The sequence below is a fragment of the Cydia splendana genome, chromosome 13, assembly GCF_910591565.1.
Source record: "Cydia splendana chromosome 13, ilCydSple1.2, whole genome shotgun sequence".
In the NCBI taxonomy this organism is placed as follows: domain Eukaryota; kingdom Metazoa; phylum Arthropoda; class Insecta; order Lepidoptera; family Tortricidae; genus Cydia; species Cydia splendana.
Window position 1 is genome coordinate 16027147 of NC_085972.1, and position 14899 is coordinate 16042045.

The window sequence follows — 14899 nt, forward strand, 5'->3', positions numbered from 1 at the left end:
TCGCGCTGTAATATATCGCAGAAAATTCACTGCGCGCACTGCGATGAAAAAGTCGACGATTTGTTCATTCTCAACATGGATTTCGTACCAGTCGTTTGTCATGAAACGTGTCTTTAATATGCGATCGCCGTATAAATTTGAGTATTTATACCACAAGGTGATCTCCTTCTATTTCCATAATTAAATGGTCAACATCTAGCGTCTCATCTTGAGACTCCATCGGAGAAGCAGGTTTCGACATGTTGAGGCTTGGAGAGCGAAGTGCCGACTGACGCCAAGCGCGCACCACGATTTTAATTTTTGCGACACGATTTTAGAATCGCGCTGTAATATATCGCAGAAAATTCACTGCGCGCACTGCGATGAAAAAGTCGACGATTTGTTCATTCTCAACATGGATTTCGTACCAGTCGTTTGTCATGAAACGTTGTCTTTAATATGCGATCGCTGTATGACTTTGAGTATTTATACCACAAAGGTGAGCTTCTATTTCCATAATTAAATGGTCAACATCTAGCGTCTTCAGCAGCAGGTTCCGACATGTTGACGCTTGGAGAGCGAAATGCCGACTGAGGTCCGGGTGCGATTTTATTATCGCAGTGCGCGCGGGGCCATACAACTCCGTATGCTGCAATTCACTTTGCGACAATCGCGTCGCGAGCAGTCGCGGAAAAATGTGACAAATCACAATTTTAAAATCGCTGCGATTTTTTTGTCGCATATGCGCGCACTGCCATATAAACTCATACGTTACATTTCTGCGACTAAATTATCGCGCGACAAAAAGTCGTGGTGCGCGCTTAGGCTGAGGTCCGGGGTGCGATTTTATTATCGCAGTGCGCGCAGGGCCATACAACTCCGTATGCTGCAATTCACTTTGCGACAATCGCGTCGCGAGCAGTCGCGGAAAAATGTGACAAATCACAATTTTAAAATCGCTGCGATTTTTTTGTCGCATATGCGTGCACTGCCATATAAACACATACGTTACATTTCTGCGACTAAATTATCGCGCGACAAAAAGACGTGGTGCGCGCTTGGCCTAAGAAAGAAGAAGAAGGTAAGAAGGTGAAGAAGTCATTCGACCAATTACTTGATGTGAGGTTTGATACGAATATAATATGATTGTAATGTCATATTGACAGAGTTTTATTTTGTTCTTTATTTTTTCCTTGACATTTCTGCTTTCGAGAATTTTATTCCTATTAAACATTATTCCATTTTATATTTAAAAAAAAAAAGCTTTTCGCCAACTCAAAATGACCGAAGTATCTGCTTCATCCCTGTCGGAACATACATCAGACAGCTCCAAAACTGGCAGCAGTAAGACTTCTGAACACTCGGGGACCAAAGTTGAACCTGAGAGAGACGATGGTAGGTAACCTGTATTATTATTTTATTAAACACAATTATTATATTATATTTAGTTATTTCCTTCACCGAAAAACATCGTGAGGAAACCTGCATACATCTGCGAAGTAATTCAAAGGCGTATGTAAGGTCCCCAATCCGCATTGGGCTAGCGTGGGGACGGGGACTAATAGCCCAAGCCATCAAGCCCTCTCGCGCATGATAGGACGCCTGTGCCCACCAGTGGGACGTATATGGACTGAATTATTTTATTTTTTATTTAGTTATTATTTATTACTAATTACACAAGAAGTTACTTTTTAGGGTTCCGTACCCAAAGGGTAAAACGGGACCCTATTACTTAGACTCCGCTGTCCGTCCGTCCGTCCGTCCGTCCGTCCTGTCACCAGGCTGTATCTCACGAACCGTGATAGCTAGACAGTTGAAATTTTCACATGTGATGTATTTCTGTTGCCGCTATAACAACAAATACTAAATACAGAATAAAATAAAGATTTAAGTGGGGCTCCCATACAACAAACGTGATTTTTGACCGAAGTTAAGCAACATCGGGCGGGGTCAGTACTTGGATGGGTGACCGATTTTTTTTTTGCCGTTTTTTGCATTATGGTACGGAACCCTTCGTGCGCGATTCCGACTCGCACTTGTCCGGTTTTTGTTATGGACAAAGCTTCACAAAACTACATTTTAGTTTGACCGGAGTCATGTAACAGTCTCACTAGCGGCAGCCGTACGACCCCAATTCATAGAAAAACCGCAAATCGTTGTACAGGTTAGCCATTTGGCACACGCATAACTAGAGGTCAAAACAACATTTTTGATCCGCAGTGCCTAAAAAAATTCCCTTAGGAGTGCCGAGTCATTTTTTGTATGGAAAATTTTTTTTTTTAGAAACCTGTTGTGTGTGTGTTATTATATGAAGGGGCTTTTTGAGGCGATTCTAAAAATATATCACATCATTACATTACAGCCATTTTTTTTAAATTAAAACAGAAATAATTTTCAAAACATACTATTTTGGGCTCCTCCAGATACGATATGGCTGATTTTTAGGGTTCCGTATTCAAAAGGAAAAAACGGAACCCTTATAGGATCACTCGTGCGTCTGTCTGTCCGTCTGTCACAGCCTATTTGCTCCAAAACTACTGGACCAATTAAGTTGAAATTTGGTACACATATGGAAATCTGTGACCCAAAGACGGACGTGTAATAAAAACAAATGAATTTCAAGCATAGGGGGCTCTTTTAGGAGGAATATGAGAAAATTAAAAAACAAAGTTTTGCAAACCATATCGTGTTACATACTAGCAAAAAGCAGAGCTTTGTAAGGGCTCGCGGAGTTTTTCTACCTAAACGTATGTACCGGACCGCGACTTTGATCCAATCCGAGGTTTATTTCATGTTCGATCGAGTGGGTGGGTATGTAATAAGTCAATTAAGGCCGTAACACACTATCGCACTGCACCAAGGTCTCGGTACGGTGCGATAGTGTGTTACGGCCTTTAAGAACGCAATTTATAAGTGAGAGCAAGAAAGACAAATACTAACCGGACCCCGGTTGCTGTCAAGTACGCCTGTATGTTACAGCTTTTACTTTGTCCATTAAAAACGTCTCCAGACGACAAAATCAAATTGCCAATATCATCTACACGTAATATACAATTTCATAAGCGCTTATTAGATCCTACACGGTCGCCCAGTACTTTTTGTAAGGATGCCAACTGGCTTTCCTACACAATGTTGGGTCAGCGAGCCAATTATCCTTGAATTAATTTTTGCGTCCACACCACACAATTCAGCGAAAATCTATCCGGTCTGGACACCTACTGGCGGTAATCACACTGCTCCGCACATAAACACACACACACACACACAGTTCCACTAGGTACAGCCAAGGTTCAGCATTAGCTCTATCTTGGGTCCTGCTCTTCTAAGTGCTCGTTAAGACGTGTCAGATGACCAAAACAGCGTGTGCCTATGTTGCACCAAACCTGAGTTCCACTAGGTACTGCCAGGGTTCAGCATCAGCTTTATCTTGGGTACTACACCTAAGTGCTCATCAAGACGAGTCGGATGACCAAAACAGCGTGAGCCTATGTTGCAACAAACCTGAGTTCCACTACGTACTGCCAGGGTTCAGCATCAGCTCTATCTTGGGTACTGCTCTCCCAAGTGCTCATCGTGACGAGTCGGATGTCCAAAACAATGTGTGTCTATGTTGCATCAAACCTGAGTTCCATTATACCTAATGGATAAAGGATATTTTGGTTACTGCTTTCCCAAATGCTCATCAAGACGAGTCAGATTACCAAAACAGCGTGCGCCTATGCTACACACCACCTGAGTTCCACTATGTACTGCTAGGGTTCAGCATCCGCTTTATCCTGGGTACTGCTCTCCCAATTGCTCATCAAAACGAGTCGGATGACCAACAGCGTGTGTAATTGTGTATGTTGCACCAAACCCGAGCTCCACTAGGTACTGCCAGGGTTCAGCATCACCTCTATCTTGGGAACTAACTCTCCTAAGTGCTCATCAAGATGAGTCGGATGACCAAAACATAATGTGCCTTAGTTGCACCAAACCTGAGTTCCACTAGGAACTGCCAGGGTTCTGGGTCATTTTGTTGAACTGCACGCCGTCGTTGCAATTGGCGTGCAGTCGGCGTGTAGTTCCCATACAAGTTGCAGTCGTGTGTCGGCCCTAAGTCACTGAAGTTTGTATTAATATGCTTATCTTTATTTATAATTTTAGCAGTTCCAAGCAATAGTAACACTAAAGGCGCCATTCATTAATTACGTAAGACAATTTTTGCCAGTTTTTGACCCCCTCCCTCCACTATGTAAGAAATAATAAGAATAGGCTGACCCCCTCCTTCTCCTATTCCCCTATATTACCATATATTACGTAAGAATCTAAAGGAAAAATTGAGTACCTACACGTTTGGTTTGTATTAGTGCTTATTTTTCAAAAAAAATTTTTTTGAATGTGATATAATTATGTACCTGTACAAAGGTACTTGAGCTCGTTTAAGCGAACTCTGCACCGTGTTTGATAGCATAGTGTGGAAGTATTATTATTATGTATTTTAAACGTCATAATTTCATAGAAATTAAATAAAAAGTCGCACCTTTGTGATCTTACGTAAAAACTATGAAAACCCCCTCCCACCCCCATGTAAGAAAAAATAAGATATGTTCGACCCCCCTCCACCCCAAAATCGTCTTACGTAATAAATTAATGGCGCCAAAACTGTTTCTCGAACTGAGTATACCCTGATTTAAGTTTGCTAACACAACATGATTGATCAGTTCATCAGCGTCACAAAACCAAAATTGACCTCCGCAGTGAATAGGTATACAGCAAGATTGATTGTTCTAGTAGGTATTCACAGAAACTTAATTGCTAAATTGGGAGTCAAACCAAGCGAAGCGAGGTGGGTCTGAATCCAAAATTTTAACCCACTTTTGTATTCATCGTTGTTAATGGCGTAAGCGCCATCGACATTATTGAAATTGAAAACACCACATAGGTATCGTTGTCTGAGTACCCACAACACAAGCCTCCTTGAGATTACTTTGGGGCTTAGTCAATTTGTATGTCCAATATTTATTTATTTTTTTACTAGTAACGCCATCTGTTACAGAAGTAGATAATTCATTATTTTGCCAACAGATGGCGCTAGTAGTAATACAAAGTGTTATTACTTTATTTAATTTTTTTAGGTTTATAAAATTATATTTTTATGTTTGATAACACATCTAGACATGAATTTACATTACTATGTCAAATTTCAAACCTAACAGTGCAGTAGTTTTTCCGTAAAGTGTACCACAAGAATGCATAGTTCGTCGAATAGTGATAGGGCTCGCTTCGCTCGCCCTAATTAAATGAAAGGGCTTATTTTAAGGATCTGAAATATATTTTTTTTATAATTTTAAATGAAATAGTTTAGAAGTTATTTAAGATAATAGGCAAAAAATGACCATCCCCCCCCCCCCCTTTAACTCCGATACTACTGGGTCTAAAATTTTGAAAAAAATACACATAATAGTTCTTTACCTCTAGATGACAGCAAAACCTATTAGAAATCTAGAGTCAAGCGTGAGTCGGACTTGAGAAAAAAAACGCGGTTGGGCTGGTTTAGGGACACAGCCGTAATGGTTTATGTGAAATTCGATGTGGACAGCTTTTGCGAAGGCCGAAGGCCAAGCTACGCGTAGGGCCGAAGGCAAGAAGCATCCCCCAGTAGCTTATTGAAACGCACGGCCGAAGGCCGAGATGCGGGAGGTTAGTGTTCAAACACAGAACAATTATAGTACAAGTGTCTAAATGCGAAGATCGAAGGCCCGGAGCCTCCGACATGTACATGCTTCCTGCAAAGGAGATCGTCGATTTTGTTCTATCGTTTGCTAAGCGATTGGACCCGATACCTATAGATTACTGGAAAAACGTATAAGAAGTCTGCAACTAAGCGTGAGCCGGACTTAAGAATAAGAATTGCGGATAAGCTCTAACATGGCCACAACCGCAATTTATTTACGTGAAACGTGGTGTGGCCAGCTAGTGCGAAGGTCCAAGGCCGAGCTCTGCGTTGGGCCGAAGGCCTGAAGCATCCAAGAGAGGTGCGCCTCCACGCAAGGTCGAAGGATGAGCTTTAAGAGGTTAGTGCTCAAACAGAACAAATAATTGGTTTAAGTACGAGTAGCTAAATGAGAAGGCTGAACTGTCCGTACAGTTTGTCACTGACATAAACGCCGTCGAGAACGTAATTTACTTTCTATACATCCCTTTTGCACTAATATGCGAGTGCGAGAGAGATGTATAGAAAGTAAATTACGTTCTCGACGGCGTTTATGTCAGTGACAAACTGATGGTAACCGTACTGAACTGCCGTATACCAGAGGGTCTACCGCGAGCGCGAACACCGAAGTTCGCATATTGCGGGGATTTCTCTTTTACTCCAATGAAACGTAGGTAATTAGAGTGACAGAGTGAGATGCCAGCAATTTGCGAACTTCGAACAAAATTAAAGATAGCCAGCCGTGTGTGGAAAACTTGAATGAACAGTTGAATGTGCTTATGAACTTCGCTTTGCTCGCTCGTTCGAAAATGTGTGCAGTACGGAACCCTTGGGACGCGAGTTCGACCCGCACTTGACCGGTTTTTTTTTGTACAATATACCACAAATGATACATGCGTTCAGCGTGCATTCGCTCTGGGCTTAAATATTATGAGCTGGACCGAGCAATCTGACATCCTGTTAAATATCTTACGTTTTTGAGTTCATACGTAGGTACTTTCGTTTCCAGGGTCTTCTCCGATGGATATGGAAAGAATCATCCAAACGGACCGTATTACAAAGTCCTTGGACAAGTTGGTGTACCAGACAAAGTTGGCCATTTGCATTAACAACCTGATGAATGACAATATCCTGGCCAATATTTTGACGAAGAAACACTTGGACGCTGTTACTTCTACAATTTATCAGTACCACAGACCTGTGTACGAGTATGCTGCGAGTTTAATAAATATAGCAGCCGCGGATGATATTTCGGCGGTTAGAATCAGTTAAAATATTATATCATTATCTTTAGGTCATCAAAATAGGTATATGATACTTATTAACTACTAAAAAAGGCAACAAATAATTCCAACGTACAGTGCCAATTCCAGTCTAATTTGGTACCTACCTACTATTGAATATAATAGAAAATTTCAAGGAATTATATTTGATCTGTCTCTTTATCCGGGTAATTCTAAACTAGTAGGATCCGATTAATCTTGTAAAAAAATACATTTTTAAATACCTACTTAGATATTTTTAGGGTTCCGTACCTCAAAAGAAAAAAACGGAACCCTTATAGGATCACTCGTGCGTCTGTCTGTCCGTCCGTCTGTCCGTCTGTCACAGCCAATTTGCTCCGAAACTACTGGACCAATTAAGTTGAAATTTGGTATAGGTACATATGTAAGTTTGTGACCCAAAGACGGACATGTAACGTCAACAAATACATTTTAAACATAGGGGCCTCTTTTGGGGGGTAAATGAGAAAATTAAAAAACAAAGTTTTGCAAACTATATCGTGTTATATAAACAAAAGGGCTCATTGTAAGAATCTCAAATATATATTTTTTATAATTTTAGAATAAGCAGTTTAGAAGTTATTCAAGAAAATGGACAATTAATGACCATTCCCCCCCCCCTATCTCCGAAACTACTGGGCCTAAAATATTGAAAACAATACACAAAATAGTTCTTTACTGAAAGATGACAAGAAAACCTATTACAAATCTACAGTCAAGCGTGAGTCGGATTTAAGAACAAAAATGCGGTGTGGCTTTTTAGGGACACAGCCGCAATGGTTTAAGTAAAACGTGGAGTATACAAGCTATTGCGAAGGCCCTAAGCCGATATCCGCATAAAACCGAAGGCCCGGAGCGTTCCGAAGTGGCGTGCTTTTAGGTTCAAGCGTGAGTCGGACTGAAGACAAAAAATGCGACTATTTGTATCTGGCACACAGCCGCAATGGTACTTGTACTATTGATTGATTAGGTACTTGTACTATTGTTACGTGTTTTTAAGAGAACAGAGTTGCGTTCGGCGCTCGAGGTCACCAACTTGGATTATTCATTGGACCAACATCATAACGTCTTATCTTTTTGAAAAACTTAAGTTTTCGAAAGGTCATGTACGAGGTCCTCTCAAACTTAACGTTACGCAACACAGCACGTCCGCTTTTCGTGGCAGCTTCCGATATGCTGCAACGAAATGTTGGAACAATTTACCGCCACCAATCAAAAACTGCAAATCCGTTATCTCTTTTAAGTGCAACCTAAAACAGTATTTACTCGCAACCCAACAAAGTTTATAACCAGTTATAATAGCTAAGCGGACATATTCAAAAAAACAAAAAAAAAACATATTTGTGAACTATGACTACTATGAGAAATAAATGTGGTCTCTCTCTCTCTCTCTCTCTCTCCTTCTTTCTTACCCGTGTTCTGTCTTGTTCTGTTTCTATCTGTTTCTGTATTAGTTTTAAGTTTTAGTTTTAATTTTGGGTGCCCTGAAAACCATGCAGCGCCGTGTCTTACAGACACTGCTTATGCTGAGCGGCATCCTATTTGGTGTACGTTTTTTTTGTACTTATTTAATTTGCTGTACCTAATGTATGTTTTTATGCCAAATAAATATTTTCTATTTCTATTTCTATAAATAAGTCTGCAAAAAATCAGAACTACCGGATTAGACGCAAACGCTAAATGTATAATTTTACTGTATTACTATACGAAAATCTGAGGCAGGCTCCATATTTGCCGGTCAATTACCTATTATCGACCATTGCTTTATCAAAATGTATGAAAAATTGAGGAAAAGAGCGCCTGTCGATGCTCGTTTGCTGCACGAAACTGTGTAGTGAGTTTGGCTTTCAATATTTGGCCTTAGTAGGTACCTACAAATGAACGAAAGCCCGGGTAAAGTAAAAAAAAACTTTTAAAAAGTACCTACATAACTTTGGGTATAAATCAAATTATTATATTAAATATTTTGATTTGTGTTTGATCTATTTCAGTTTATAATTTAAAAAAGTAAAAAAAAAATGAATTGATAGCCCAAGGTTTTTTAGGGTTCCGTTGTCCACTAGGACTAGGAACTCTTAATTATTAAGGTTAAGAATACAATTAAGTACTTTTTTATTTCAGGGAGATTTATCATTGAAAAACCGTGTCAATCCTGACTTATGTTTCATGATGTACACTCTGTGCAGTTATCCAGAGCTGAAACCGCATGTAGAAAGGATCACGGAACAGGTAAAAAGTAATCGTACTAAAGTAAAGACGCTAAGCGCGAAGAATTTCGTACATTAACCTGCCTATTCCTAGCTCATTTTTAGAGAGTAAATTGATGTGCTTATATTTTCGAACGAGCGAGCGAAGCGAACGAAGTTCTTACATTCGACTTGGGATACGCGGCTGGCTAGGGGCACGTCCCGGCATTTCGATGTTTTTAAGCTGAACTATCAGAGGATAGTTTGATACTCAAGAACTTAAGTAAATTTGTTCTAATTTAAATGAAATTGGGTAAACGTGTAGTTGAGGGCATTATAATTTAGTCATTAAATTATGAGCAGGCTCGATTAAGGGATTATTGAGGTATATAGTTAGCTTAGAAGGCCAAAACGCTGTTTGTGAGGGGCCTAGCTATTCTGGTCATTTTATTTGCAAAAAACATGGTCGAATTTAGTATCAAATGAAAGTGCTCGGTTTGCACTTTTATAATAACGTTTTTAAATTTACCCTTTTGAAATAATTAGCAAGATAAAAATAAAATAATATAAACATAATATAGGTATTTGACATTTGACAGGAAATATTTGGGCTTAGCACAGATACAGTTTATTTTAATCTCTATGATTTCTATTATGACTTAAATCTAGGGGAGGGACAGTCGTATATAAAGCACTTATTTCGAAAAAAATAGCGACATCTATATTACTTAACGCTAAACTTTTTTTTTTAAATATGGCTTCACTTTATTTCGTCAGAACGTGTTAAAAGTCTTGTATCTAAGGCATGGATCTAACAAAAAACATCTGTTAGAACAGATTATTTATGGCCATCGTTGCCATGGAGGCGATTGTCACAAAAAAACAACTTTGTCAAATAAAACTCAAAATATTATAGCACCCCATTTATTGTCTGTACTACGACATAATTCTGATAAATAAAAATACTTTCAGTTTTACAATGTTAAAAGAAACAAAGTTTTCATACGCCATCACAGTTGCTGAGAACTTTATTACCAAAAAAATAGAAAGATTATGGCGGGTAGATTCACAACCTGCTGCGTGTAATTGTGTTTCGTGGTCAATTGTGTGTTATTCCAGCCGTGTATGATAGGTAATTTATTTAAATCAACAGTCAATTTAAAAGTATCTTTTCTGTTTTCGTGTATTAATAAATATCCTGAAGCCTTTCTTCAAAGTTTATTACGTTCGCAACATACTTAGACGCTAATTTATGCCCCCCCCCCTGATATTGACGTTGATATTTCTGGTTAAGAATTACAGATGGCACTTCAAAATGGATGCAAAAAAGTTCCACGAGAGGGCTCTCTTTGTCCTATATATTATACATACTACTCTTTGCTTAAATCTATCAGTCAAGGGCTCCACAGACCTTGCAATAAATCCAGGCGATTTTGATCCATTGCCGCCTATAGTGCGACATGAATTAGTAGAAATTGAATAAAATGGAACTCAAAAATGTCCATACTAAATTGTTGCCATGTGTAAGCATTTTACGTCAAAAATGTGACAGTTACGTACTCGGAGTAATTAACAATGGAGCCGCCATTAACAGGCGTTCCCCTCTGTCGAAAATAGGCGGCCAATGGTCAACCACATGTCAACCATATGTATGGACTGACGTTTATCTGACATGACGTACCTATACATTTGATGTGCCCCTCCCCCGCAAAAAACAGCAGACTATTTTGTACCGAAAATTTTAGACATGGCGTCTCCGTTGGTTATATCCTCTAAGGTTACGTAGAAAGTGGTGCTCTCATTTATTTTCTACTAGAGTCGGACCAAAAAAAGTCTGCAGCGGGTTTGATAGCCCACGCAGTGCAAGTGCTATTTATACGTCATAATTTCATAGAAGTTTGACGTTTAAAATAACACTTGCACTGCGTGGGCTATCAAATCCGCTGCAGACTTTTCTTGGTCTGACTCTATTTTATGTCGCACTATACGATACCTAAGTAGATGCAACAAAGTCAATCGCTCTATAATAATTTTTGGTTAACTGCGAGTTCTCAGTTCGGGGCGAACTACTAGTTTATTGTAATTTTATTTATCCGCATTCTAATTTCGCAGCTGAAGAAAAACGAAATAAGGAGAAATAGCAAAGAGCCCATGCATGTCTCATATTGCGGAGCTATAAATAATGTTGGTATATTTTGTCAGTATTTTTGTTTAAAAAAATTTACAGATTTTAGTACAGACAGTTTTTTTACGCAAAGATGGCTACGTACTAAAGTATATGAATGTTGATACACACAAATAAGAAACAACAAATCAAAGAGATTTGAAATAGAGGAATATTGTCAAAGCAAACATTTTTCGACACAAATGATTAAAACTTTTTGAGAGCCATTTGATTTTGATCCTTATTCTCTCACTGATAAGAATAAGAATTCGTTTATTGTTTACCGTGTCGAATAAGATGTTAAAATGATACATAGTCACAACGGTTACCCTGATATATGTTAAATTAGTTAAATGTCAAAAAGTATCGCCATCTACTCGAGAGTAGGCCAAAGGTATGGCGCCATCGCTCGAAAAGATGGCACCCATACATTTGGCCTACTGGACTACAATGATCTAGGTCAAAGGCCCCTCCGTTGGATTGAAATATCTGCAAAAGTTGGAGGAGTTCCGCGACCTGATGGTGATACAGATGAAAACTACGGCTGCAGACGAGTTGGCTGCAATAATAAACACGAGGAAGCTTGAGAAAAGTAATAACGAGAGTCTGGAGAAGATTCGAGGTTAGTTGATTATGACACTTATTATATTGCTTTTACGGTGGTTTATCCTATGTCTATATAGGTAGGCGTTTTTGTAAACATAGAATAGCCGGCAAATGTGAGTTTTTCCAAACTCACCTAAATATATGTCCCGTCTTCTTAATGATCAACTACACCTTATAAAACAAAGTCCCCTGCCGCGTCTGTTTGTTTGTGTGTTTGTTGTTCGCGATAGACTCAAAAACTACTGAACAGATTTTCATGCTGTTTTCACCTACCAATAGAGTGATTCTTGAGGAAGGTTTGGGTGCATATTTGTTAACCCGTGTGAAGCCGGGGCGGGTCACTGTAATAATATTAAATGTATAATTACTTCAGTTCTTATCAATAAATAGTATGTTAATGTCTCTTTAGAAGACAAAGAATGCCTTGAACAGGAGAAGCTGGACCACGAGCAGATAATGCGTGAGAAATTAGAATTGATTGAGCAGCTGAAGCAAGAACTCGAACTTAACCACCATAAGGCGATTATAAAGAGGAAAAAGGAAATGTACGCTGAACTTCAACATAATATACCTACTCTAAAGTCAAAAATATTTATTTATTATATATATGTATTTATTATTTCGTTTTAGACAGGCAGCTTATGCTGCTACGTCTAAATCATAGTTCACTTAGCACGATTTCACTGTTTAGATTGCATAAAATTTAATATTATAAAATATTAGTATTTAAATGCAGTTAAATTTGAAATCTATAGTGGATATTAGTAGAGTTAAACCAGAGTCTGCAACGATTTTGATAGCATACGCGGAAGTGTTATTTAAACGTCATAATTTTATAGAAGTATGACGTTTAAAATAACACTAATGCGTGTGCTATCAAAATCGTTGCAGACTTTTCTTGGTCTAACTCTACTACATATAGTCCATTGAAAATATTTTTTTAAATTATATTGAAGTAACTAGTATCTACTACAAGTAGAACTATGGACCCTACAAGGATAAAAGTCCTAAAAAAACCTTGCAGCCTTGATTCTGAACGGCAAATGGTGGTGGCCACTCGAGCTCACACGGTCAAGTACCAGATGCTGAAAGAGGAGGCGGAAGAGACCCAAGACGGTTATCACTCCTTGCTCCACCGCGGTCTATTGGCTGAAAAACAACTCCGAGATCGTAGGTAAGAACTTCACATCAGGCGGCGTAGCACGGTCGCGTTTTTATCCCTTGTCACCATGCCTGTCACGTTCTAACAAGTATGTAAGTGCGGAAGGGAGAGTGTGATAGTCGATAAAAATGAAACCGTGCTGCGCCCGCAGACCTACACAGGGTGTATTCGAGTTCTGCGGGTAATTCCAAAAATTACCTTTCGTTTCAAATGAGAGTAGGTACCTATGATAGTTCATTTGTAGGTAGGCCTATGTATTATATTATATAGAATAGAATAGAATAGTTTTTATTCGTAAACGCACAGACAATCGACGTACCTACATAGAAAGAACACAGTGAAAATAGTGTCACGAAATGGCCCCATCTCAGCATGTTGCTGGCGACTTCCAGCGCTGATCTTCCGACGAGGCCATCAAGTGAAAAATAATCACGGAAGGTAACAGACAAAAAAAAAGAAACAAAGGCAAGAAACATAAAATAAGCCGGAAACTGTATTTTTATTACTTAAATGTTACATGCATTTCTAAAGGGATAAATGGCTGCTATTTAACTGATCACCAGATTTAATAAAAATTAATACCAAAAAAATCTACTTTACCACCCTAAAATAATAAACGATCACCAAAATTATAACACAATTTTAATGTGAAATGATTACCAATTTTATTACATTTTACTATCCTATTAAAGGAAATGACACCAAACTAATCATTATCAACCCAAAAATTGTAAATGATTACCAAATTTCAAACCCCATTTTAATGTGAAATGATAACCAAATTTTTACATCTTGCTATCCTATTAAATAAAATGACACCAAAATAATCATTGTAAACCCAAAAATAGTAAATTACCACCAAAATTACTACTACTACTAAAGCTGCATATCATTCCTTGTCCAACCGTGTCGTGGTGGCTTGGAACCGTTTACCGGATAGTGTTGTGACTGCTCCTTCGGTCAATGTGTTTAAAAACAGATTGGACAAGTGGCTTTTAAACAATAAGATAGACGATGTTACTTAGTGATGTGATATGACTTTACAAACTTTGAACTATATAGTACTGGACACTGTGTGACATAGGCTCATCAGCTAAATAGCTGCTCGCCCATAATTATATAAAAAAAAAAAATGACGCTGTCAACGTCAGTCGTGTTTTTATAAATTTTCTCAACTTATTTTCTAGATTTTGTATTTACATGTTGCTTTCTACATTATTTTTATGAAAAATATAACCCAAGACTGCTGCGTACTATTACATATATATAAGGGTTATAATTGGCCATAGAATATGATGTCCTAACATGTACGACAAAACTCCCTGTGAAAGAAAATGCAAACGAGAAGCAAAACACGAGCTCAACTAGCGTCTCCACGAAACGCACGCCCACCACCCCCGTCCGCATCATCCGTCTCCTCGCAATCGTCGTCGGGCGATGAATTCGCCACCGCGCCCGACACCAGCGAGTCGAGCGATGAGTGCGGGCCGCCGCCACCGCCGTCACGACCACCTGCGCGGCGCGGGCGGCCACCGCTGTCGGCACGCTTGGGGCCTGCGGGACATCCTGCCCCGCCCACGGCTCCCGCTGCCGGTGGTGTAGTGCGTCGCATGCGATGGTCTCAAACCATTAATGAGAACGTCATGCGCGCCTACTATGGGGCTACAGAGGGGGGAATCAACTTATGCGCGTACCGTGTCCGAATGCTTCCACTGTTTCAGGCCCTCGAACCGACCATCGACGTGACTGCGCAACGACTATCGGATCAGGTGCGAGTCATCCAGCGGCAAAAGCGGTTGGATGACTCGACACTTGATCGGCTTC

The 14899-nt window shown here is 39.4% G+C and overlaps 1 protein-coding gene across 1 annotated transcript in view; it reads left to right on the forward strand.

The window, feature by feature from the left end:
* The first annotated feature begins 1259 nt into the window (after positions 1 to 1259).
* Positions 1260 to 14899, forward strand: part of LOC134796514 (dynein regulatory complex protein 10-like) — a 38865-nt gene continuing 25225 nt past the window's right edge. The window contains exons 1-6 of the mRNA XM_063768701.1: positions 1260 to 1374; positions 6684 to 6931; positions 9079 to 9186; positions 11767 to 11929; positions 12323 to 12458; positions 12938 to 13087. Of these exons, the coding sequence (XP_063624771.1) occupies positions 1260 to 1374; positions 6684 to 6931; positions 9079 to 9186; positions 11767 to 11929; positions 12323 to 12458; positions 12938 to 13087 (920 nt within the window). The remainder of the gene's footprint in view (positions 1375 to 6683; positions 6932 to 9078; positions 9187 to 11766; positions 11930 to 12322; positions 12459 to 12937; positions 13088 to 14899) is intronic.